We start from the raw sequence: 27,568 nt of genomic DNA on the forward strand, positions 1-27,568 counted from the left end.
GTCTGCTCCCTCTGCCCCTCCAGTTTGGACTGGTCGTGGCCTCCTGACTTTGCTCAACTCTGGTTTCCTCACCCACCCCTGTTGGCTTCTCAGCTCTGGCACTAACTATGCCTCCAGGTTTCTGTGTTAAATTCTGTCTATATCAAATACTTATAGTGGTTTCCATTTAGCTGATTCAATTCTGATTCAGAGATGCACAACCAAGTGGAGGAAAAAAATGCAGGAAACCAAAGGATTTCATTGTTTAACCTAAATGGTTTCCTCTGGATCCTCAGAGCTTTAACAAGTGCTTACCTGTAACTCATTTATTCACTTTATTTTTATTCCACAAACATTTATTGAATATCTGTTATGTTTTAGAACACTGATACAGAATGAATAAGTCTATGCCAGGGTCCAAATATATTATTTAGGATAACATACATCTAAGCAGTTGTTTATGATATAAAATGGTGACCATGATAATAGGGATTTTATTGAAACACAGTGGGGTACTACCTAAGTGAGTTTTGGGGGAGTTGAGAGAGATTCCTGGAGGAGCCAGTGTGTGAACTGAATAAGCGAGTAGAGCTTGTCCAGGTGAAAAGGGTTCGTGGAAAGGCATTTATGCTTTGTAAGCCAAAACAAAATCCCAAAGACCAGAAAAAGCTTGAGCTGATGGGGAAATTCAAGGATTCGGTATTGCTGGAGTATAATTATGAGGCAAGAAACGGGGAAAGATAAGACAAGGGAAGAGGTCAGATGATGAAGGGGCCACATATATGGGCCTAAGCCAGTTGGCCTTAACATTGTTCAAGCCACCGTGCTGGCAGCCATGTTGCATTGAGGGAGTACTTGTGTAGGGGAAACAATAGCCCTTAAAATGTTACTATTGAAATTGTTCTTCAAGTAGACTGTGTTCCACATTCCAAATAACTAACAAAATTCTGTGCGATCTGTTCCTAAATGAGGGTCTGTGACTGCTGTTTGTTAAAGCTGCATATCTTTCTAGATAAGGTGATCTTCTGACAGTCTATTCCAAGTTGCATATTGCAAATATAAAAGAAAATACGGGAACGCCTCACATCATTCTCATCCTCAACTTTAGGGAGCTAGAACCCCAGGCACCAAAATGGAGGCAAAATATCCACAGGGCTTCCATTTTAGTGTCTCAGAAACCGTTTAGGGACAGTAGAACAGGGACCTCAAGGCAAGAACTTTATGAGATTCCAACTTTTCTCATGTATATCATCTTTCATCTCTTTTCCCATCCTGAGCGACAGTAAATGCCTGAAAGCAAAAGTCAAAATCGGACATGCTGTTCGAACACAGAATAAATCGATAGTTTGAAATAACTTTCCCCTCCCAGGTGCATTCAAAGACACTTGCATGGAAGAAAGGGTGAAATATTTAAAAAACACATTTTCTTCTACTCTCTTGCTGGTGGGTTCAGCAGGAAAGTGCACCCAGTACTTGGTATGAGAAGGGAGTATTTTGAAGTAAAGGAAATTGGAATGAGGAGGAGGGCTCTTCAAAGTGAAAGGAGAGTTAAAATAAATGTTCTCCTACTGTCAGGGTTGCTTGTCGAACCAAGTGTGTTTTCTTTGGTTAGATCTCCCAGGACCCGGTTCAGGTGGATTCAGTCCAACTACACCATGGGGGCGGACTCCTGGGCTATTGACAATGTTGTGCTGGCTTCAGGGTGCCCCTGGATGTGCTCAGGAAGAGGGATTTGCGATGCTGGACGCTGTGTGTAAGTCAATAAAACTGGCAGTTTCTTTCTTTACCCTGCAAAAATAAAAATGGCTTTTGAACTCATGACAAAGAATGCCTTTCCACCACTCCTTTTTTTTCTTAGGTGTGACCGGGGCTTTGGGGGAGCCTACTGTGTGCCCATGGTCCCCCTGCCCTCGATTCTTAAGGATGATTTCAACGGAAACCTACATCCCGACCTTTGGCCTGAAGTGTATGGTGCGGAGAGGGGGAATCTGAATGGCGAAACCATCAAATCTGGAACATCACTCATCTTTAAAGGGGTTAGATAAGATTCTGCTCCTCTACACTGCTACCAGAATTCCTTCCTCACACACTGCTCCACACAAATGCATTCCTGAATCTTCTCAGATGATGCATAATTTTATACCTAGCTGTTGTCTGCTAGCCCGGACCATGTTTCCTCCTCTGTTCAGCACAGTCGTTCTTTAGGATTAATTAGGCATAAAATCTTTCCTCTACTTTGATAATCAGACCTCCGTTACTTTCTGCTGGAATTATACACACACATACACACACACACACACAAATTATGCATATGCAGTTTCTAGAATCTTGACTTCTAGAATGTAGCGGTTTATGTGGTGTTGAATATATAACTTGCAGAATTGTAGAAACTGATTTTATAAAAGGTCTTTGCCATTTCCTTTCTTTTTCCCCCCTTTTCCTCCTGTTAATGGAGCCCTTTCATGACTTCAAGAAAGCCAAACTTGTGAGTCAAGTGACCTAGCATTCTCGGACATTGTTAGTATGTTTTTGTATTTCAACCTAGATGTCTGGTGAGAGAGACGTTAAGCAATTATGTGAAGCACTGTACCGGTTGGCACATCTTCCTGTGTGAATATATGCTTTATTGCATCTCCCAGCATGGGGAAATCAGCTGATCTAGATGTGCAAATGAAATCTTTAACAATAATCTGCATGGGTTTCTGTACAACCCTAATGATGAACACCTAATACTTAGAAAATTGGACACTCTGGAACTTTTTCAATTATAGCTGATAGATACTGCTTATCACCCTTGTTTGAATCCTGAACTCTTTTCAAGCTTGGATGAGAGAGAAAAAACCCTTAGGGGTTTGAGAGATTTATAAGTCCCTAAGAGCTATGAGAGGCCAAAGAAATGGAGGTGGGACCCTTCAGGATGGAAACTACTGGTTTTTCTGTGTGTGTGTGTGTGTGTGTGTGTGTGTGTGTGTGTGTGTGCATGTTTGTGTGTTTTCAGTCTTGTCTGAGGCATTAGCTCTCATGACCACTGGCTCACTTCCCATCTGTTTGCAACAGGGACAAGACCAAAAAAGTGGAAGCCCTGAGACTTTTCATGATTTAAATATCTTTACCTGATAAATTTTTAAGTAATGGAATTAACCTGGTCCCTAGATCCTATAAAGGAGGAAGACACACGGTGTTTTCTATTTTCCCTTTAGCCATCCAAATGCAAGAGCAGCCAAGCATTATACGTGTTAGACATATTATCTATCAGCCCTGCAAGATGGAGAGAGGGCTCAGCATGTGCCATTCAGTAGCCTGCAGTTTGACCTAGAAAGGCATTCTTTCGTAAAAAAAGGAAATGATAGTACCTCTTTAATGTTTATAGATTCAGTAGCACTATCAGCTATTCAGATAGCTTGTTGGATACCAAAGAACTCCCACATTTAGCCCAAATGGATTAATGAATCCAGAAAAAGGATGAGAAAAGAAACCTATCTATGGGAGCTAAAATATACACAGGAGCAGGGCCTACAAGTTCCATCATGTAATTAATATCAAGGGCCGAACTATAAGCCGATACTGCAGACGGTGAAACATACTTTCATGTAGGTCATGCCCACTTTCTACACAGTCTTTCCTACAAGATGCAACGTGAAATGGTCGTTTTATGGCTGATCTGTATTTGCCCACGGGAACTACTTTATCCTTAAATTCCATAATCAAGGGGGCAGAGTCATAGCATTCTTCTAACTTACTGTTAGTAAGGGATCTTTATTAGCTGGATCTATTAACTACCCACCTCAGAGCTTTTTCATGGCAAGTTGAAGAAGTCACCATTCCTCATAACCTCCACCTCTACATGGCACCAAGCTGTAAGACCCTTCAAGGCTTTGTGCTTATCAGAGTATGAGGGAGGGAGGAGAGACAGTAAGACATGAAGAATAGGCATTGATTAGATGCCACAGACTGATCAGGGCAGTGAGTTATTAGGATAAAAGAAAAACGAAGATTGGGAATAGAAGGATTTTCAAATGCAACCTTCAATCCTAGAAGCTTGAATCTATGCATTATAAAGTTCAGGGATACGTATGCATGCGGTTACTTTTTCATTACAGTATTAAATCATTCTCAAATTCTAAATTAGCATTATCTGGCTTTCTTCTCCCCACAGCCAAAGATGATTTAATAAACCAAACACTGGTGTCCCGTAAAGGGTGGAAGATAAGTTTCACAGTCTGATATATCTGGGTTTGAATTCTATCACTACTGCTTTTAAACTGTACAATCTTGAGCAAGTTACTTTCTCCGAGTACCAGTTTCCTTCTGTGCATCAGAAAGATAATAATTTCTTGCCCTTACAAGTTTATGTATTTTAAAGAAGTGTCTATTTTAGAACCCAGCATGTTATAGACATTCAGTAATATGGTTGCCATGACAAAATTAGTCCTATTTAAAATTTTTCAGTTGTTGAGCATTGTGCTTTCTAGTAAATATTAAGAAAAAGAGGAAGAGTTTACTTTCTCTAGCCAAAATTACATTGGGTGTTTGTTAGTTGAAAATTAAGAAATCCAGTGTCCATTCAGTATCACATAGCCCTATGTCGCCAAAGAGTCACTTCATTCAGAAGTCATAGCTAAGTAAGAAACTAAATAGTAATGCCTATTTGTACCTTAGGACATGTGCATAGAGAAATTCTATTTTCCTGGCTGTCACTGCAGTGCTTTAAACACACGGAGAAAACAAGCTATGGAGCTGTCAATCCCAGGCAACCAGAAATAGTTAATTAGCAGAAAAAATTACCAAAGCTAATGTGATCGCTTTCTTTCTTCTTTGGCTTCTCTGCATGAACAGTTACAGCCGAAGCATGGGGACTTGCTTAGTTATGCCTTATTTAACTTGACCAACTGGAGGGTGTTGTGTCAGCCTGAATGAGAGCCTCCCAGGGCTGTCAGCATGCACAAAGGAGTAGTAAGTTCCTGAGACTCCTTGGAACACTGTAAAAGTTACCTATTAATTCCCAACTTCCAGCAGGCTCACTTGGCAGAGAATTTCCGTCTGATTCCTCATTACTCCTCTCATGGCATGCTGTGGTCAAAGGAGGCAACTTTTTTAAAAAGGCCTGTAGATATGTAATGCTATCATTTTTGCACTGCTTTTCATAAAAGTCACAGCAAAGCGTGGTTTAGAGTTGAGACAATGAAATTGTGTTATGCAATCATAGGACATGAGAGCCTCAAGAAAGGGAAAATCATCAATTTTTCCTTTTGAACTGGACCAAACATTGCTTCTTGATCATTACTTATATGTATCTATTACTTAGTTAATACAAGTTAAGTGTTTAAAAGTCAAAGGAAAATAATTTTGCGGATGAAATAAAGTTGCTTAACGTATATGTTGTTGTTTTCAGGAAGGACTGAGGATGTTTATTTCAAGAGATCTCGACTGTACCAATACTATGTATGTCCAGTTTTCACTTAGATTTATAGCAAAAGGTAAGCTATTTCTATGGGTAGAATTCATTATTTCCCTTCAGAAGAACTCCCTCTTACCTTGCACAATTACTCCCCCACAAAGAAAAAATGGATTTGAGGCCCATAGATTCTCTTACATGGAAGAACTAACATAAACTTGAGTAAATAAACATTCACAAATGTGCTTCTATAATCTAAGTTCGTCTTAATATAAGGGTAAGGTAACTACTGATTTTGCAATAATTTCATATAGGTGTAGTAAGTAATCATGCTAGTTCTATGGTAAATTTATCATCATGTCCCTGAGTCTTTTTTCCACCACCACTTCCTAGGTGTAAGAATTTTATGTTTTAAAATTTTAACTTATGGAAATTTTGGATTTTCTTTGACAGATGTGAACCCAAAAGAGACAGCTCTTTGCCACTATGACCTTTCATATTAACTAAACCATTTTCTCGATAAATAATGCCATTTGGATACAAGTTGATTTTTGCTTGTATCCTAAGATTTAAACATTTGACCTTTTGTAAAATTGCGATGCCTGTAGAATCAAAATTTTCTGATGTAATATTTCCTAACTGAAATATAGAAAGATATGTGTTCATATCTGAGAAAGAGAGAGATACTGTCATGTGAAAATCTAAGATCTGGTGTGCATTTTGAGATACATTCATACAGAAAGCCCCACCTATCATAGCTTTAAGCTGCCTCCCAAGCATTTGGACTATAAAGCCTCTATGCAAATACAGGTCAGTTTATGCATCAATGCCCGAAGAATAGTCTCTTAGAACATACCACTTCCCCATTTTTATCACAATATGTTTTATGCCTGTGGTATCTTCTTTTTAGGTACCCCAGAGAGGTCTCACTCTATTCTATTACAATTCTCCATCAATGGGGGAATCACTTGGCTCCTAATGGATGAATTTTACTTCCCTCAAACAACAAACATACTTTTCATTAATGTCCCCTTGCCATATACTGCCCAAACCAACGCTACAAGATTCAGACTCTGGCAGCCTTATAATAATGGTAAGAATGCCCATGTTCTCCTATGATCAAAACTGACTGTGACCTTTTAATGTGTGTTTCTAAGATGTGGAGGGAGTGTTTGTCAACTGAGTGGTTTAGTTGTCCGTAACACACATTTTGCATGCTTCCCTTTTGAGGAGTCTCAATGAATATTTAACTTTATATATCTTTAGCACCTCTTTGTACTTGACTCATAAGTTCTCTTGCTAATGTAAATATAGCAAAAGCCTCTTACAGAGCTAAGGTTTTTAAAAAATAATTCAGCATTATCATTAGCCACTCATCAACTATAACTACATTCTTGCTAAATTCATTTAGGAATACATAGTTCTTCTGAATGTGGCATTTCAGTAGTGAGATAGAACAACATTGTAGCAAAATACCATGACAAAAACAGAGGGACTTACACCAAGCAGATAGTGGCTTAGATAAAATATTCTTATCACATACACTCACTTCAGTGATAAGTTAAAGTGAATGTATAATTTAATAGCATTTTCAAATGGCTACAGAAAATGATTTTACAAATTTGTAATGTTTTATTGCTTCCAATATTTCTATTAACTGCTGATTATAAAGGACCAGACTCTACCAAATCATGCATTTAATGGCCTGAGTAAGCATGGAGATATCACATTAAGCAGATTCTTTGCAGAGGTAACACAGAAATGGATAAGAAAACTGTACTGCTGTCTCTAAAATTTAACCTGAATATTTACTTTATAACTCATAAACCAAAGAAAAATGTAACTTATTATGAACAGTAAAAATAATCTTTTAAAATCACCAAATAAAAGTGGAAAGAAAGAAAGAAAGAAAGAAAGAAAGAAAGAAAGAAAGAAAGAAAGAAAGAAAGAAAGAAAGAGAAAAGAAAAAGAAAAAAATGTGGGAGTTTCACAGTCCAAAGGATCATTGTCTTCACGGTATGATTAGAATGCTTACCTGATTATTATTTTTATTTTTTAAACTTATTTTCAAGTTAGTTAACATACAGTGTAGTCTTGGCTTCAGGAATAGAACCCAGTGATTCATCTCTTAAGTGTGACACCCACTGCTCATCCTGAAAAGTGCCTTCCTTAATGCTTGTCACCCATTTAAGCCACCCCCCCCCCAACCTGCCCCTCCAGCAACCTTCAGTTTGTTCTCTGTATTTAAGTCTCTCATTACCTGATTTTTCTTCACTGTTTTCACCAAATGCTTCCAAAGCAAGAAAAGAGAAGACTACTTGAATTAGAACAGTGATAGATTTAGAGAGACACATGTGACTTCATTTAAAACTACAGGCTCCTATTTCTAGATTCTTTGTTTTTATGGATTTTTTAAACTTTTTATTTATTTTTGAGAGACAGAGGGAGACAGAGCATGAGCCAGGAAAGGGCAGAGAGAGAGGGGGACACAGAATCTGAAGCAGGCTGCAGGCTCTGGGCTGTTGGCACAGAGCCCGATGCCGGGCTCAAACTCATGAACTGTGAGATCATGACCTGAGCCGAAGTCGGACGCTTAATTGACTGAGCCACCGAGGTGCCCCTCTAGATGCTTTTATTTAATTTTATTTTATTTTATTTTATTTTATTTTATTTTATTTTATTTTATTTTATTTTTAAGAACTGTAGTAAAAGTAAAAATCAGTGAGGAAGCAACCTTGGGGAATCCTGATGTTTCTGGTTGGCATGGTCTTATCTCCTTGTTTCCTTCAGTCCAAACAGTGCTTTGCAAAAGCAGCCTGGGTTTGCCCTTCTTATCCACTCAGTAATATCTTTAAACACCCAGCCTATGCTGCTGAATCAAATTCTATGACAGCCTAAGTAGTGATTTTACTGGTTTTCTGTACATTCCCATGTCACTTCAAATAAACATAAAACTTTTGAAAAGTGTTAAGAAAAAAAATGTATATAACACAGGGTATTTTCTTCTTTGTCTTTTTTTTTTAATTTTTATTTGAGAGAGAGAGCACGGGAGAGGGTTGGAAGGAGAGAGGGAATCTCAAGCAGGCTCTACGCTCTGCAGTGCAGAGCCCAACATGGGGCTCGATCCCACAACTCTGGGATCATGACCTGAGCCAAAATCAAGAGGCAGACAATCAACCAGCTGAGCCACATAGGCGCCCCTCTTCTGTGTAGTTTTTAACAATTAAATAAAATTATGCATTAGGCCAATGTTTTAGTGACCACAGTCCTTTGACCTGACCAAAGCATGATGCTAAGTCATGGGTTGACTCTAAAAGCTCATTAGTTGGGGCACTTGAGTGGCTCAGTCAGTTGAGCGACCGACTTTGGCTCAGGTCATGATTTCATAGTTCATGAGTTCAAGCCCCACATCGGGCTCACTGCTTTCAGAGCAGAGCCTACTTGGGATTCTCTCTCTCTCCCTCTCTCTCTGCCCCTCCCCTGTTGGCACTCTCTATCTCAAAAATAAGTAAATATTTAAAAAATTAAATAAATAAATAAATAAATAAATAAATAAATAAATAAATAAAATAAAAGGTCATGAGTTTCTCCTTGGATAGACTAGTGTACCTCAGTTTACAATCCACAGGCTTGATCGCCCATCTTCACAGATTTAGATATCTTACAGATTCCACTAAACCGTGAAAACATAACTCAAATCCCATTCTTGGGGGTTGAGCGGGGGGGTCGTTAGCACCACTGTAACTGGAAGGCAGCACACTTTCACAGACTGTTTGTCTCAGCTTCCTGAAATCAGTGAGGCTGTTCCATGCTATGTCAATTTAATATGATTGAAAACTTAATTTTTTCTCCTACTTGAACCACTGTAGATACACTGTTATATAGTTTCTGTTTCTTTTTCTGGAAGGCCTATATCTAACCTGTTGTCACTGATTGCCTTCTATCCTTTACTTTCTTCCCTTGAGCAAAAATATGTCTCTGATTTGTACCATTGGAAAACCTTTTTTTAACCAAAAATGCCTTAGGTAAAAAAGAAGAAATCTGGATTGTTGACGACTTCATTATTGATGGGAATAATCTAAACAACCCTCTGATGCTTCTGGATACATTTGACTTTGGACCCAGAGAAGACAATTGGTTTTTCTATCCCGGTGGTAACATTGGTCTTTATTGCCCATATTCTTCGAAAGGAGCCCCGTAAGTCTTTAATTGAGATGCTAAAAATAAAACCACTGCTGTACACAAATCATGATGAACTTTTGCCCTAATGGATTTCTCGTTTTCTTATATAACAGTGAGGAAGATTCAGCTATGGTATTTGTTTCAAATGAAGTTGGTGAGCATTCCATTACCACTCGTGACCTGGATGTGAATGAGAACACCATCATCCAGTTTGAGGTACTTGACTCTGTTCTATCAGAAATGCTTTCAGTTGTATCTTGAACAAAAGCCAGGAAAGCAAAGGAAAATCTCAGATAATTTCATGCATTATAACTTCCCATTTTTGTGCAAGGACCAAAAAAGGTTTTACATCACAATTCATTTTTATTAGCAGAACCAATTGTCCTACTAAGGCTTACTTCTGAATTTTTGTCCTTTATGTATGACATAGTCTCCCACCTACTACAATGGGAAGTTGTTGAAATAAATTATTTTAAACATTTTAAAAATGAAAAGAGCCATGCTAATCTTGTGTTATTGTTTTCACGGTTTTTATGCGTTTAAGACCCAGTCAACATAATGACCATTATACCCTGCCAGCACATTTCTATGATGTGTATCATGGTGCCGTGAATTTTAACACCACACTATTTTTATAATTTTTGTGTATTTCATTAATATTCATGGACCCCTTATAATTTTGAGGAGAGCAAATTAATAATGTATAAAAGAAAACTTTTATGTGTTTTGAAGACTTAGATAAAATCAGCAGAAGCAAGGGTGTGCTGTGCCAGCATTCAATATCATTAACTTTCAGAGGTGCTTGTTTCGTAGCTGAGGTCTATATCAACCTTTGGGAAGGCATAAAATAGTGCCTAATTGCATCAACAAAATTGTGAATATTTGTTTTATTTTTTATTTTTTTCAGATGGGTCCTTAAATTTTTTTATTTTTTTTAATTTTATTTTTTATTTTTTTAAATTTACATCCAAATTAGTTAGCATATAGTGCACCAATGATTTCAGGAGTAGATTCCTTAGTGTCTCTTACCCATTTAGCCCATCCCCCCTCCCACAGCCCCTCCAGTAACCCTCAGTTTGCTCTCCATATGTATGAGTCTCTTCTGTTTTGTCCCCCTCCCTGTTTTTATATTATTTTTGTTTCCCTTCCCTTATGTTCATCTGTTTTGCCTCTTAAAGTCCTCATTTGAGTGAAGTCATATGATTTTTGTCTCTGACTGACTCATTTCACTTAGCATAATACCCTCCAGTTCCATCCACGCAGTTGCAAATGGCAAGATTTCATTCTTTTTGATTGCGGAGTAATACTCCATTGTATATATATATACCACATCTTCTTTATCCATTCATCCATCGATGGACATTGGGGCTCTTTCCATACTTTGGCTATTGTTGATAGTGCTACTATAAACATGGGGGTGCCTGTGTCCCTTTGAAACAGCACATCTGTATCCCGTGGATAAATGCCTAGTAGTGCTATCGCTGGGTCGTAGGGTAGTTCTATGTTTAGTTTTTTGAGGAACCTCCATACTGTTTTCCAGAGTGGCTGCACCAGCTTGCATTCCCATTGAATATTTGTTTTAGATTAACTATCTGTAGCCTCTAAATTAGACTTCTCTTTTGCCTCTCAAAAGTTCAGAGACCAAATGATGCCTTCGTGGAGAAATTATTCTGTATCTATTTTAAACTTTGTTTTATTTTCTAATTCTATGTTAAGTTACTTAAATAACTATTATATTTTCTAAATTGATGCTTAAATGTTAATAAAAAGTAGTGCCTGTGGCCCTGTTCTGTTATCAAAAGGATCTAGGTAGAAACAAATGCCTGTAGTTGAAAAGTTTATCAAATGTTGATAGTTTACTCATCAAAAGGCACAAGGAGTAAGTTCAGCAACAAAAATTATAAATATATCCAGTTGCTACAACAGCAAGAAAATATTAATCTCAATTGCAAGAGGGGAAAATTTCATAGAAAGAATTATATGCATTTATTTAATTAAGTTTTAGATTATTTACTTGAAAGCGTGGAAAAAGGAATGAAGTGGTTATTTACCTAATGATTAAGAGGATCTTTCTGAGAAACACTCTCCCTGTGCCAGGGAAATGGTGACAGTAATTATATTTTGTTTTGTTTTAATATTGAATACATATTAAAGTTTCTTCACATGCAAAACTTGGGGGGTTATTTGTAAGGTGTCACAAGAAGGAAAACAGAAGCTCTTCCAGGTCTCCTGGATGGCTCAGTTGGTTGAGCGTCCGACTTCGGCTCAGGTCAGGATCTCGCAGTTTGTGAGTTCAAGCCCTGCGTCAGGCTCTGTGCTGACAGCACAGAGCCTGGAGCCTGCTTCGGATTCTGTGTCTCCCTCTCTCTCTGCCCGTCCCCTGCTCATGCTCTGTCTCTCTCTGTCAAAAATAAATAAACATTAAAAAAAAATTTTTTTTTTTAAAAGAAGCTCTTCCTATTTAGCAGACTAAAAAAAAAAATAAACAAACAGCTAGTGGTTAGAAATAAGGAAATGGTCTTTTCATTACAACTTGCTTGGCTTGGCTATGAAAGTAGGCCAGAGGTAAAATTTGGACTCTTTGCCACACTCTGCCTTCCCCACTTCCTAGCTTTTTATAAAATGAGGGAAAATAAAATTTTTATGAGGTCCTTTGAGGTTCTTTATGAAAAAATTATTATTTGAAGGTAATATATGATATTACTCAGTTAGGCAAAACAGAATTTTAGAGTGTTAAATATTTCAGCAAGACAGTTCCCAGGAAAATGGACTCTCGAGAAAATAATGAAGTGGTGAATCATTTCAAGGCTTGTTGCTCCGAAGTAATTTGTATGATTTTTTTTCTTCTTCCCCAAGATCAATGTTGGCTGCTCCACTGATAGCTCATCTGCTGATCCGGTCAGACTGGAATTTTCAAGGGACTTTGGGGCGACCTGGCACCTGCTACTCCCCCTGTGCTACCACAGCAGCAGCCACGTCAGCTCCCTGTGCTCCACCGAGCACCACCCGAGCAGTACCTACTACGCGGGGACCACCCAGGGCTGGAGGAGGGAGGTCGTGCACTTCGGGAAGCTGCACCTTTGTGGGTGAGGACACCGCACTTTTCTCATTGGACGGTTTTCTCGCTGATGTCATCCTTGACTTGCTACTTCATCATGGGCATCTTCCAGCTTACGTTTCTTCCTCATTCTCTGCTTCAGCAGATCACTGGATGTTCAAAACATAGGACACTGAGCTGACACTACTCACTTATAGTTTGAGGATAGATTTAAAAGAGTGCTCCATGGACTCCACCCTGTAGTGGTTTGTATCCCCATGGGTCTTTATTAGATCACTTAAGAAGCAAGAGAAATACGATTCTCTCCTAATGTAATTCTCCCCCCTCCTGCCCCACCTCCCAATATAAATGCAGTTAGAATTTTATGACTTTCAGGGCGCCAGGGTGGCTCAGTCGGTTAAGTGTCTGACTTCAACTCAGGTCATCATTTCACAGTTCACGAGTTCAAGCCCCGCATCAGGCTCTGTGCCAACAGCTGAGCCTGCTTTGGATTCTGTGTCTCCCTCTCTCTGTGCCCATGCCCAGCTTGTGCTCTGTCTCTCTCTGTCTCTCTCTCTCTCAAAAATTAATAAACGTTTAAAAAAAAAGAATTTTATGACTTTCAGACATCTACCTGTGTCCCTTGTGTAGGGAGAGGGCACAGCTGGAGGATGGAACCCCACAGAAAATCTAGATGTCTCATTAAAAAAAAAATTGCTCCACTCTCTCCCCCACCCCCCGCCCCAGGCATTTCTGCTTTTTCAACCTCTCTCAGCATTCTTGTTACATATATTTGACTCTTCTGTTGAAAGCTATTTGGAGATAAAGGACTTCAATTCTAATAGAAATGAAATGAAAAGTATGGTTCAAAATATAAAACTAATAATACAAGTGAACAAAGAGAGGAAGTCAACAAAGCAGGCTGCCTCTGAATTTGTCTTTTCTCTCAGAAGAAAGAACTCATTGTTTCGGGGGATGTCAAGAAAAGAAGAAAGTACTAATATACTTTCAAGATGGAAATAGATTTACATTCCCAATGTGAAACTCAGCGTAATTAGAAGGCTTGGGTCTTCAAGCAAAACTCCTAATACCTAGTACTTTTCCAAAAGGGTGAAAGTGAATTTTCACATGTCTGCATTCTCTTTGAACATAAATCCATTTGCTTCTCATCATATCATCAGCATAATTTTTATAATTTGACTGCTAAGGACTTGAATATTTTGTGCTTTCAAGTACATCATTTGGTAATTCTTGCTTTTACACCAGGATATTATCCCAATGGAAAATCCCAACTGTTTAAAAAAAAAAAAAGGCATTACTAAGCAAAATGTCCTCAAGAAGATAGAGCTAACAGTTCGGCCAGCACAACCAGAAAGCTGCCATTGTGGACGGTGGGAGGATGGTGTGTAGAAGAATAGGGCAGGGAGAAATAGCTCAGGAAAAACTTTTCAGCCAAAATCAGGTGTATTATTTAAGATTATATGTTGCAGGAAATATAAAGAGGCTTACCAAAAAGTAGAAGAGCTTACTGGAAGCATACTGGGGAAGTTGCATGGACCCCACCTAGAAAGTGTGAGGACCTCAGCAAAAGGAGTGTGGACCCCCATTTTTATCATGCTGACTTTACTCTCACTCAGCAAATCACAGTTCTCATGTGCTGGAACTCTTAATTCCATATTTCTGGGAAAGAAAATCTGAGTCACTCATCTACAGACAGAAAGCTAAGCTATGGAACAGAAGCCTAGCTGTCAAAACTCCATGTAGTTAGCATAGGCAGAGAAAAGGCCTACTGGCCAATCACACAGACACCTATGACCAAAACCTTAACCATTATGGTATTGTTGACAGCCCCAAGCGCGCGCTCTCTCGCTCTCTCTCTCTCTCTCTCTTTTTTAAGTTCGTTATTTTGAGAGAGAGAGCGCGCACATGCACACAAGTGGAGAAGGGGCAGAGAGAGAAGGAAGAGAGAAAATGCCATGAGAATCTCCTCACTGACAGCATGGAGCCCTATGTGGGGCTCAGACTTACAAACTGTGAGATCATGACCTGAGCCAAAATCAAGAGTTGAACGCTGAAGCAACTGAGCCAATCACGCACCCCACCAGGCTTTCTCATTAATGGACCTCTAATTTCCTCCTGTTCTCAGCTAAGAATTGGATTAACCAGGAAACAACCCTGAAGATAAGTTGTAGGCCTTGAGCTAAATTTTTTTTAACAACTGAGACTTGTTTCAGCAAGTTCCCACATGGAAATAATCCTCTTTAAAGAAGTATGCAGTAAAGTCACAGGACAGTGCCCCAGTGTCATGGAAATCACCAAACTTACCATTGGTAATGTCCATTGGGCTGTGTTGATGCATAGGGAAATACAATTTGGAAATCTGAGCAAGAGAAATTACAAGGCAATATAATTTGAACAAGAGAAATGTATATATTTTCACCTATTGGTTTGGGGTGTCAGTTTAAAATATACCTCCTCCAATTTTAAAGGTACAGAACTTAGACCATCATGCTATTTGTACTCCGTGTCATTTTTATTTCCATAAAAAAAAACTATATCTGTTGAAGAGGCCTGCCCACTCTCAGAATGGTTTAAACCTACCTTTCAAATTGCCTTCAACCATTTCTTGCAAAGAGAAGATTTTGCCTTCATAGTGTTGTCTAGTCCATGTTTCAGTAAAAGAATTAGCACCCTTCTTAAAACCCACACAGGCATGAATTGCTGGAAGGCAAAAGTTAAATTTTCTCCAACTCAGTGAACCATTCCTTGGTTTGTATTCAACATGGTTCATAGTGACAGCACAAGCTAGATGCTAAAATATATATTTATAACCCATATTTAAATGACCCCTTCCTGTGCACCTTACTAGGCACCAGGTACCCAAAAAGTATATGAAATGTTTTCAGGTGCAGAAATGACCATTTTTGCCTCCACATACAGTCCGTTCACATTTGAAGCATGAAGTATTGAGCTTTCATCGAGTTTTATTCACATCACCTTTGTGTCCTTTTTGTCTAGAGTCTTTTTGTGGTTAAAACTTCCTAATTGCTTTTGCTTTACACACTTTCATAATGAGTCAACCAAAACCCCCGTTTAATGAAAGCACTGTTGTGTGCTTGCAATTTTAAGTTTACGTTTAAAAAACAGGTCCTTTTGAATACCACTGGCTTGGGAGAACAGACGCTGACATTCATCAGGGAGGGTGGCAGTGAGAAATTTTCAAAATAAGATTTCAGCAGAAGGGAACCACAGTGGAACCAGACCCTTCAGCCCATTTATCATAGTGCTTGCAGTTTCCGTGTCAAGGCAGGTGAACAATAATAAATATCCAACCAAGGTGGTTCATTTGTATTCAGAACATTTGAATAAATAAGAAGTTCAAAAAAATCCGTGTAGGCTTTTGTTCAAAGGAAAACTCTAGCCATTTCCCTCAGCTCAGCAGTCTGAAAGTTCAAAGGGTAGAAAGTGCTTCTTGCCAAGACTAAACTCTGACAAGTATTTTAAAATAAAATGTAATTATGAACTGGCATTTTGGGAGCAGCTCCATATAGTGGGAGTCTTGATATAAACAATGAAATTAGGGTTAAAATTATATGTGGGAACTTGACTCCATCTGCTTTACTATCTACTAAACTTTAGAAGCCTTATAAATACTTCTAAAATTGACTTCTAATTTCTGTTTCTCCTTATTTAATTCTGAATTTGGTTTCTATGATAACTGGAAATGGGACGAATTCACAGGGTACAAAAATGAGTGTGTATGCCATGTCTGTAGCCATGCCCTCAAAAACAAACCCGTCTTCTTTGGACTGAGTTTTGTGTATAATAAAATACTAAACTATTTCTCGACCGCTACCTAAATATGTAGGTTATTTCCAAGAAGCTAACTTATCATCAACAATGTGATAGCACAATTTACTTACAAATAAAAGAGAAAATTATCTTTGATTTAAAAAGAAATTAAGATGGGGCACCTGGGTGGCTCAGTTGGTTAAGCATCTGGCTTCAGCTCAGGTCATGATCTCAAGGTTTGTGAGTTCAGGCCCACATTGGGCTTTCTGCGGTCAGCAGAGAGCCTGCTTTGAATCCTCTGTCCCTCTCTCTCTGCCCCTCCTCTGTTCATTCTCTCTCTCTCTCTCTGCTCCTCTGCTCAGTCTCTCTCTCAAAAATAAATAAAGGGGTGCCTGGGTGGCTTAGTCAGTTGAGCGTCTGACTTCGGCTCAGGTCATGATCTCACAGCTTGTGGGTTCGAGACCCATATCGGGCTCTGTGTTGACAGCTCAGAGCCTGGAGCCTACTTCGGGTTCTGTTTCTCCCTCTCTCTCTCTGCCCCTTCCCCACTCACACTCTGTCTCTCTCTCAAAAAATAAAAAAACTAAAAAAAATTTTTAATATATAAATAAACATTTAAAAAAATAAAAAAGAAAATCTTTAAAATAATAATAAAAAAAGTAATTAAGAAATAAGAGGCATCTAACCAAACAAATTTGATTTTGTCACTCCTCTCTTTAAAATAATCTTGTGCGGGCACCTGGGTGCCTCAGTCAGTTAAGCATCCAACTATAGCTCAGGTCATGATCTCACAGTTTGTGAGTTCAAGTCCCACATCAGCTGTGCTGATAGCTCAGAGCCTGGAGACTGCTTCAGATTCTGTGTCTCCCTCTCTCCCTGCCCCTCCCCTGCTCGCACTCTCTCTTTCTCAAAAATAAATAAACATTTAAAAAATTAAAAATTAAATAATCTTATGCAGTTCTCTGTTACCAATAGGATAAAATCCAAAAACCTCAGTCTGGCTCTTGAGGCTCTTCACAACAAATGACAAACAACATATAGTGTATATGAAACACTGTACTGGGCACCACAAAAGAGTCAAAGAAGAAAGAGGCATAGGCATTGGCCTCTAGGAGCTCAAAATTAATAGAGGAAATAGGTACACTTTTAAATATCTCCAGCTGGGATAACTATAATAATGGAAATTCTGTCAAAAATATGGCAGAGAGAGAAAGTAAAGGACTAGTTATTTCCCATATGACCCAGCAATTCTATCATTCTACCCAAAAGAATTGAAAACAGGTATTCGAGCAAATGCTTGTACACAAATGTTCATAGAAGCACAGTTCACAATAGCCAAAAGGTAGAAACAAACAGATGTCCATCAGCTGATGAATGGACAAAGAAAGTTGGTATACCCATACAATGGAATATTATTCAGCCATAAAAAGGAATGAAATCTGATACTTGCTACAACCTGGGTGAACTTCAGAAACATTATGGTATAAGAACAAAGCCAGACACTAGAGGTCACATATTGTTTGATTTCATTTATGTGAGATATCTAGTATAGGTAAATCCATATGGAGAAAAAGGAGATTAATGGTTGTCAGGAGCTGGGAGTAGGGTGGTATGGACAGTGACTACCGAATAGGCATAGGGTTTCCTTTTGGGGTGATGAAAATGTCTTGGAACTCCATAGAGGTGGTGGTTAGCTCACGCTGTGCATGTGCTGTCACCAGGTTATATGCTTAAAATGGCTAATGGTTACTTTTATATTATGTGAATTTTACCTCAGTTTACTAAAAAAAAAATTAGTTATGCAGAGTGTAGACAGATAGGGTGGAGACAGCTTCACCAAAGAAGTCAATATTGAAAAAGGTGGAAGGTCAGTTAGAATTCGACCCAGTGATAGGATTGGGAAGGGCTTACAGGAAATAGGAACATAATTGGCAAAATCCTGGAGATTGAGGAATAGAGTTTGTGTTCTTGAAATGTCAACTCGTTTTTTCTACTTCTTGATTGTGGTGCAGAGGTGGTAACTGCCCACTGCTCATTGATCAGATGTACTTACTTTGAAAGCGTATTGTTCTGTTCATTCCATTTTAAAAGACTTGTACCTCTTTTCCAGATCTGTGCGTTTCAGATGGTACCAAGGATTTTACCCTGCTGGCTCTCAGCCCGTGACATGGGCCATTGACAATGTCTATATTGGTCCCCAATGTGAAGAGATGTGTAACGGACATGGGAGTTGTATCAATGGAACCAAGTGTATATGTGATCCCGGCTACTCAGGTCCAACTTGTAAAATAAGCACCAAAAATCCTGATTTTCTCAAAGATGATTTTGAAGGTAATCACTTAAAATAAGTTCTATGTAGCTTTGAAAAAGAACTTACATATTAAATGCAGGTAATTAAAAGAAGTGATCATTGAGGCACCTGGGTGCCTCTTGATCTCAGCTCAGGTCTTGATCTCATGGTTGTGAGTTCAAGCCCTGCATTGGGCCCCACACTGAGCATGAAGCCAACTTAAAAACAAAAAAAGTAATCATTAAGTTCCACTTTAATATTTCATTATTTATCCTTACAATTGAGACCACCCATGCCTTCAGTTAGTTCTGAATTGTATAAGGTTCTTTTTTTGAAACAATGGTCAGTGAGAATGAACAAGACCATGATTGAGAAAACTAAAGCTATTTTCACCACTTTTTCTATCACGTGTAATTTATGATTAATGATAATTTTAGAAAATGTTTCCCCACTGGACGTTATATGTAAGCGATGAACCACGAGAATCTACCCCAAAAACCAAGAGCACACTTTACGCACTGTATGTTAGCCAATTTGACCATAAATTATATATTTAAAAAAAAAAAGAAAAAGAAAGAAAAAATGTCTCTAGAGGGTTAATCTTGGGTAGAGGGAACAAGTTTCCAGAAATGTAAATTCCTGTCATTGTTTGTCATCAACTCAATAAGCAGCCTCTCATTGCTTTCTGTACCTTGGTTTTATACCTAGAATCTAATGTCATTATGTATGATGGTAATGTTATAATGTAGAAAAAAAGGATATAACATGATGATAATGTTATACTCATATAACGATTGAAATTATTCACAATTAATTATATCCATTGGAGATATACTCTGATAAAACAATGGAAAAATATTCTAAGAGAACGTCTTGAACTAATGTCATGGCTATGTGTTTTAGAGTAGTGAGATTAAAAGCTTTTTTTTTCTTTTCCCCAAGTTGCTTATAAAATTGTTATAATTATGGTTTTAAAGTACATTTTAATATTAGGTATATTAAGTATATCAATACGATGAAGTATGATGCAGCCATAAAAAGGAATGAAACACTGATGGATGCTACAACATGGATGAACCTTGAAAACATTATGCCAAGTGAAAGAAGTCAGACACAAAGGCCACAAATCATATGACTTCATTAATGTGAAACCTCCAGGATAGTCAAATCCATAGAGACAAAAGGCAGATTAGTGATTGGCAAGGGCTGGATGAAGGGGAGGTGGGGAATGACTGCTTAATGGGTATAAGGTTTTCTTTATGGGCGATGAAAAAGTTCTGGAGCTAGGTGGTGGTGATGGTTGCACAATGTGAATGTGAATGTACTAAATGCCATGGAGTTGTTTGCTTTTAAAATGTTGGAGGGAAGCCTGGGTGTCTCAGTGGGTTAAGTATCCAACTTCAAGCTCAGGTCATGATCTCATGATTTGTGGGTTTGAGCCCCGCATCAGGCTCTGTGCTGACAGCTCAGAGCCTGGAGCCTGCTTAGGATTCTGTGTCTCCCTTTCTCTCTGCCCCTCCCCCACTTATGCTCGCTCTCTCTCTCTCTCTCTCTCTCTCTCTCAAAAATAAATAAACATTAAAATTAATAATAATAAGGGGGCCTGGGTGGCTCAGTCAGTTAAGGTCATGATCTCATGGTCTGTGAGTTCGAGCCCTGCATTGGTCTCTGTGCTGACAGCTCAGAGCCTGGAGCCTATTTCAGATTCTGTGTCTCTGTCTCTCTCTCTCTCTCTCTGCCCCTCCCCACTCATGCTTTTCATGCTTTGTCTCTCTCTCTCTCTCTCTCTCTCTCTCTCTCTCTCTCTCTTAAAAAAACATTTAAAAATTTTAAATAATAATAAAATATTGGAAGAGATAAATTTTGTGTTGTGTGCATTTTACCACAATCAAAAAATTCTCTAGATCTAAGGTAAGTATCCAAAGAGATTTATAAGGACAGTATTTAGAAAATATTAAATTACTCTGTAATATCTCCCATTAAAACTGTGTTTTTTAAAAATATTTTATAACACCTGCCTGATACTGTCCTCAGAGTAGCAAAGATACAATCAAAAAGCCAGTGGAAAAGCTACATTATGCTCTTACTTTTGGCCGGAATCACTCTCTGACCAGCCAGTGTCATTTTCTGCAGCATAGAAGAGCAGAAAGGAAGGACCCATCTGGCTAGACCATAGATACTCAGAAAAAGCCTTCTTCCCCCTTCTATCATGTGGACCCTTAAATTATCCAGCTGAGTTTAAACAATTCACACAAGCTAAACTGTTGAAGAGACCTCTTATCCCAAAATCTATGACTTCGATATTTATGACTTTGTATTTCAAAACTACATAAGGCCCTTGTCCTTTAAAAAAGAATATGCCTATATTTGCGGTCATAGGTAAATCACATTTACTGCTTTTTTTTTTCAGGTCAGCTAGAATCTGATAGATTCTTATTAATGAGTGGTGGAAAGCCATCTCGGAAGTGTGGAATCCTTTCCAGTGGAAACAACCTCTTTTTCAATGAAGATGGCTTGCGCATGTTGACAACACGAGATCTGGATTTATCACATGCTAGGTAAACATTTTGGGATGCTATTGAGAAACCACATTGTGATAGACAGTAACAGAACATAAGTACATCAGAAAAAAGCAGACATGTGAAGGGCAAGGCTATCCATGGGACATGCTGAGCTGCTGTCTTATCTAAGACTCCATTAAGACATGATGTACATAATTTCTATTCTAAAACAGAGCTTTGCAAAATAAACTAGATCAGAAATGAAACATAGCTAAACAGACAAAAGTTAATATCAAGACAGTGATGGTTATAAGACAGTGACTAGGAAATGACAATGTTTAACTTCCTTTCACTTCCAGAAAATAATGTTGCATCTTTTTTATCCACCTTCTAGAGAATACTTTTCGTGAGCACTTGGACTACGTGGAAAATTATCTATACCATGCTTAGTAAAAGCTTAACTGAAATACCATGCATCCTCCAATTATTCACAATTGATTTTATATCCATTAGCAGTTTAAGTAAAAAATATTTGAAGTGTAGCCTTATTCTTTGTAAGCCTTTCTTTCCAATGATTTGCTCCTGCTTTCTAGGTACTCATTTTCTGACTTGAGCATAGCCACTGAGAAACAAACATTTTAAACTGGCTCAGAGGATTATGTCCTGTCAAGATGTGTATCCCTTGATCACTTGACGAGCCAAAAACTTAGCCAGGAAAATAAAGAAGACAACTTAACATGTGTAAAATGGAACCCTGACCTATTTTTTGCAAGTGAACAAAGAAGTCGTGTTTTTGTTTTTCAGAACATTTCAGAGAATCTTAAAATGTATCTCAACATATTTATCCTTCTCTTTCACCTAAATCTTTTATTTTATTGAATTATAAATTTGAGCATGCCTCATAAAAATACAATTCTGTGAGATAATCTTACTATTATAGAAAGCAAGATTTTATTTATCTTCATCCTATTTTAATGCATATGGTTTAATTTGATGCTTTTTATTTCAGATTTATCATTACCAGCCAAGTTCTCTAATTTAGAAATTATTAGATCTTTCCAAAATAATTCTGACATAGATTTGTCCATAACTAAATTAATATAAACATTTCCCAATACAATAGACAATAGGCTAAAAGGCTTTTTTCTGTAAATGGTTATTGTTTTTATAGTTCTAAACGTCACTAGGCACTATGTATTTTTTTTCATTAATCCAGTGTTAAAAAGCTCCATTATTTATCTCATCTCAGTAGCATGCTGTGTGGGATTTGCATATATTGACCTCAAAATGCTCCATGTAAAATCCCAATTTTCTTGGGGTTATGAGATAAATGAGTGCCCAGTTAATGGAGATGGGGGAGGGGAGGAACCCATGAAGAATGCATGGTTTTATATATGGAACTGATAACTTTCATTATGAGCCCCAATATGCTGCCTGTGTTTGACATGCATACATAATTGGGTGTATGTGTTGGGTTACACACGAAATTTATTCTGCATTACCAGCTAGCATAGCGGCCAGACCAGGCACCAGCCGCTTGCCTGCCAAAGATAACATGTGAGCTAGTTTTCCTTGGCACCCCAGCTGGTTGCTGCCACTCTGTCCACCTCCCTGCCAGTTGGAAAGGCTGCCACTGGCTGGCCGCCATGATTCTCGATGGCCAGTCTCATCCATCCCAGACCCAGCAATAGTCAGAGGCTGGCACAGCCCACTATTACCACCACCCCACACTCACTTTCCTGCCCCTGGCACAAAAGACAGAAAAGAGGCCCAGGCTCGACACACCTCTTCCAAAAGATGCCTGGTCTTTCACAAAGAGGTGCTACAACTGCTGAATTTAAATGTGTCTCCCCAAAACCAATAACATGAGATCTGAAAAACTGGTAAGACCTGAAAATGGATGATTTCGCCAATTAACGGCATAAACTACATTCATAGCATTCTTCCAGCTTCAGATACTAAGGACAAATTTGTCTTAAATAGATAGCAATACACACTCCCAAACTTGAAGAGACTTTGGACCCCTCCCATCTTCTTATAGAGTAGCAACAGGATTGGGGAATGCTCAGTTCCCTCAGAGTCTCCTCTGTGGAAGGGTACAAAATATAAACTTGAGTACAGAATTGCCTTTTTTTCATTTCATTAACTCTCTTACATTAACAAGGAAAATTGGGATTTGAAATGATTGCTTTAGACACTTGTTAAATCATCATATTCTTTAAAACCGTGCACTTTCCCCATATTACCCTGTGTGCTTGTCTTATGTTAATAGTGTGCATTTCTCACTGAAGTGAAAAAATCTACAGTAAACTTTACTCATGTCAGATTCGTGCAGTTCTTCATGAGGCTGGGATGTGGTAAAGGTGTTCCTGACCCCAGGAGCCAACCTGTGCTTCTGCAGTATTCACTCAATGGCGGCCTCTCATGGAGCCTCCTTCAAGAGTTCCTTTTCAGCAACTCCAGCAACGTGGGCAGGTACATTGCCCTGGAGATACCCTTGAAGGCCCGTTCCACTTCTACTCGCCTCCGCTGGTGGCAACCATCTGAAAATGGGCACTTCTACAGTCCCTGGGTTATCGACCAGGTCAGTCCACTCAGGATTAACTATTGTAATGTTTGGCACTTGAGCTGCATGTGGCCTACAAAGCATACAGTCCAGCCCCCTCGCTCAGTAGAGGAAGCTCAGGACCAACAATTGAATGACTTGCCCAAGGGCATACAGCTAGATTAGATATGGCAATTAGCTTCCTTTCCTTCTCTTTTCCTTCAATTGCCTGAGCCTATAAAAACCAGCAACACAACAGAAGGCCCAGGTCCTGCTCATAGAGAATTCTGCCATATGGATAGAGGGACTTTATCAAGTTTGATGCGAGGTTATAATTCTCTGAAAAGGAAAATGTGCAAATTAGCACTGGTACCACATGCAGTAGTTTACAAATCCTCGTTCCTAGCCTTTGAAGAAGAAATAAGTAAATATTCCTAACAGCCTCATGGACACTTCTAAACGATCTTCATACATAATAAAATGCATATCAAATAGATCTCAAAGAACCTGTTAACAAATGATAGAATCCATGCAAAAAATTGGAACTGAAATGCTTTAGGATACAACTGTCCTTAAATAGAAATTTCACATGGAAAATAATCACATGTAAGCCAACTTTTGCTTTCCCAGCTTGGGTGCATGTAGTTTCCAAAGGCACAATTTGGCCCATGAAGGCTGTGAATGGTTTTGTCAATACTTCAATTTGTTTTCTGTAGCTTCTTGCCAGATGGGCAAGCAGACCACATAAACAAAAGCATTCTGAAAGGCCCCAAACAGTATGCTTGCTGTATGATGCCAGTTTTGAGCAATCTGACAGATAAAAACAAACAAAAAGACTGAACTCTTCTCGTCTCTTGAAACCATATTAAAAATTTGTTTTCTTGAAAATACATTTCAGATTCTTATTGGAGGAAATATTTCTGGTAATACAGTCTTGGAGGATGATTTCACAACCCTGGATAGTAGGAAATGGCTGCTTCACCCAGGAGGCACCAAGATGCCTGTGTGTGGCTCTACCGGAGATGCCCTAGTCTTCATTGAAAAGGCCAGCACCCGCTATGTGGTCACCACAGACATTGCTGTGAATGAGGATTCATTCCTGCAGATAGATTTCGCTGCCTCCTGCTCAGTCACAGACTCCTGTTACGGTAAAAATTCCATTTCCGGGTAGAGGAACATTACCCCATTTCCAGGTAGAGAGAGAGAGAGAGAGAGAGAGAGAGAGAGAGAGAGAGAGAGAGAGATAATAACCCCTAATTTATCTCTTGTTGGAAAATCCAGAATTTTCTTGTACGATCAGATTTGCAGAACTAGAACTCTCATCACATAGAGAATGCCAGAATAAGCCATAGGATTTACACATAAATTTGCATTTGCATAGGTTTTAATTCATAGGGCTTTAGATTAGTCTGGTTACTGTCTTCTTTCCAACTCCCCAGGAATCATGACATGTTGTTGTTCCCATTTTGCCTTATACTTTTCGCCATTCTAGGTCATAGCATATTCTAGGCCACCCTCATTGTGACCAGTTTGCATCCTCAAGGTTGTATACACACACACTCCTACTCACACATGACTTGCACACACACACGCACACACCTATCCTAGGAGATATAAAAACTGACATCATTGCATACTTGGAGCCTTCACTGGAATGCAAACCTGTTGGGATTCTGGTAGTCTTCCAGACTTTTACCACCCCTTATTCTTCCTCCAAGAGATACAAACTAGAATGTTCACAAGGACCTTGTTCTGTTTTAGATTCTGGGGGGCCAACATCTGACAAATTTGGTTACTTCCAAGGTCTTACAAAATCCAGATTTTTCATATTTCTGCTAGTTTGAACTTAGTGGACATATCTTAAGGGGACTCCCAGAAGTGCAGCTTCTACCTCAGGATCGATTAGTCAGCACTAACCTAGTCAGCAGGGGTGGAACTTGGAAAAGTATAAGGTACCCATCTGTCTTCAATAGGTCTAGTTGAGGGGATACTTCCAAAAGCTAGAGTGCAATAAATGACAAAGTCAAGTGATCTGTGGATTGGTGCTGATGCCAAATGTGATGAGAGCTCAAAGGAGAGTGAGATGACCAATGGATGGCCAATCCAAGGAGTTTGGGAAGATTTCACAAAGAAGCTGTCTCAAGTAGGCATTGATGGTTGCAGTGGATTTGAAGAGTGAATAGAGAAGAAAGGACACCCCAAGCTAGGCTGGCAGCATAAGCAAAGAGACAGAGGTGGGGGTCCTCCTAGTCCATGCCGAAAGCCATGAGCAGACCTGCCTGAACAGGCAATATTTGCATCTAGTGGAGGAGAGGAAAGTGCTGATTTTGAAAATGGAAAAGGGTGGTAAGGTTCTAGATGCCTACTCCCTCAGTAGCATAAGAAATGGATGGGAACCCAAGGAGGTAAGCTATGACACAATAGGCCTGCACTAGCACCAGGACTGACACTCTACCCTCCTGTGTACTTTCTACTATAGGCTGGCACAGCCTCTTGAGAAAGGTTGAACTGAATGACAAAATCAAAGAGGAAAGCAGAGATGGATAAGCAGAGTTGCCAACTAAGAAGAGCCTTACAAGGCACATACAAGAATTTATAGGGGCACCTGGGTGGCTCAGTTTGTTGGGCATCCGACTTTGGCTCAGGTCATGATCTCACCATTCGTGGGTTCAAGCCCCGCGTCGGGCTCTGTGCTGACAGCTCAGAGCCTGGAGCCTGCTTCCAAATCTGTGTCTCCCTCTCTCTCTCTCTCTGCCCCTCCCCACTCATGCTGTCTCTCAAAAATAAACATTAAAAAAAGATTTGAAAAATGTTTTAAAAAGTTTAAAAAAAAGAATTTGTACCTGACAAGGACATGAATAAAAGGACTCAAGTGCAGAGAAGCGTCATGGTGTGTTTCTGGGAGATGAGCCCAAAAGCTGATGAAGGTGGGTAGGCAAGAATCCCAGTAAGGAAGCCTCAGTGGTAATCTCCAGAGGAGGTGGCATGAAGAGAAATAGGATGGATAATATTGATGTGAGACAATGCAAACAAAAAGGAAAGAAGCAGAAAATCTCACAACCAGCTGACAGTTTGAACACAGAGGGTAAAGAAGAGAGAAGAGTAAAATTTCCAAAATAATTTATAAATTTTGAACCCAGAAAACAAGTGCAAAAGCATTGCCATTGATAGAATTTAGTAGTTAAGAGGGGCACCTGAATAGCTTAGTCAGTTAAGTGTCTGACTCTTAATTTTGTCTCAGGTCATGATCTCAGAGTTCATGGGATCAAGCCCTGCATCTGTGCATCAGGCTCTGCACTAAGAGTGCAGAGCCTGCTTGGGATTCTCTCTCTCTCTCTCTCTCTCTCTCTCTCTCTCTCTCTCTGCCCCTCCCCTGCTTGTGCAATCTCTCTCTCTCTCTCTCTCTCTCTCTCTCTCTCTCTCTCTCAAAATAAATAAATAAACATTTAAAAGAAAAGAATTTAGTAGTGAAGAGAAGATGTTTATTTATTAGGGAAAATGGTGAGTTTTTCTTTAGTTGGGGTAGAAGTCGTTTTTTTTATTTATTTTTTTGTTTGTTTCAAGTTACTTACATTTTAGTTAGTTAACATATAGTGTAATATTGGTAGTAGAATTTAAGGATTCATCACATATAACACCCGGTGCTCATCACAACAAGTCCTAGAAGTAATTTTTAGTGGAGATCCCCTGAGTGAAGAGGACTTACAATATGGAAAGCAGGAACTTTTTCTATACTGTGCACCCACAATAGGCCAGCATCCGGTGCAATGCCAGGCTGAGCAAACATTTATTGAATTAATGAAATTGCTTGGAGACATAAAATTGGCAAATCTGGGCACACAGGTCA

The 27,568-nt window shown here is 39.0% G+C and overlaps 1 protein-coding gene across 3 annotated transcripts in view; it reads left to right on the plus strand.

The window, feature by feature from the left end:
* The window catches only part of RELN (reelin), a 536,751-nt gene that overhangs the window by 447,618 nt on the left and 61,565 nt on the right, over positions 1-27,568 (plus strand). For all 3 annotated transcript variants that reach the window (XM_019825367.3, XM_019825368.3, XM_011280339.4), the window contains exons 35-45: positions 1,592-1,732; positions 1,838-2,015; positions 5,372-5,456; positions 6,285-6,467; positions 9,400-9,571; positions 9,670-9,772; positions 12,413-12,642; positions 18,496-18,716; positions 21,086-21,233; positions 23,502-23,760; positions 24,620-24,869. In XM_019825367.3, the coding sequence (XP_019680926.3) occupies positions 1,592-1,732; positions 1,838-2,015; positions 5,372-5,456; positions 6,285-6,467; positions 9,400-9,571; positions 9,670-9,772; positions 12,413-12,642; positions 18,496-18,716; positions 21,086-21,233; positions 23,502-23,760; positions 24,620-24,869 (1,970 nt within the window). The remainder of the gene's footprint in view (positions 1-1,591; positions 1,733-1,837; positions 2,016-5,371; positions 5,457-6,284; positions 6,468-9,399; positions 9,572-9,669; positions 9,773-12,412; positions 12,643-18,495; positions 18,717-21,085; positions 21,234-23,501; positions 23,761-24,619; positions 24,870-27,568) is intronic.

The sequence above is a fragment of the Felis catus genome, chromosome A2 (assembly GCF_018350175.1).
Source record: "Felis catus isolate Fca126 chromosome A2, F.catus_Fca126_mat1.0, whole genome shotgun sequence".
Lineage (NCBI taxonomy): Eukaryota > Metazoa > Chordata > Mammalia > Carnivora > Felidae > Felis > Felis catus.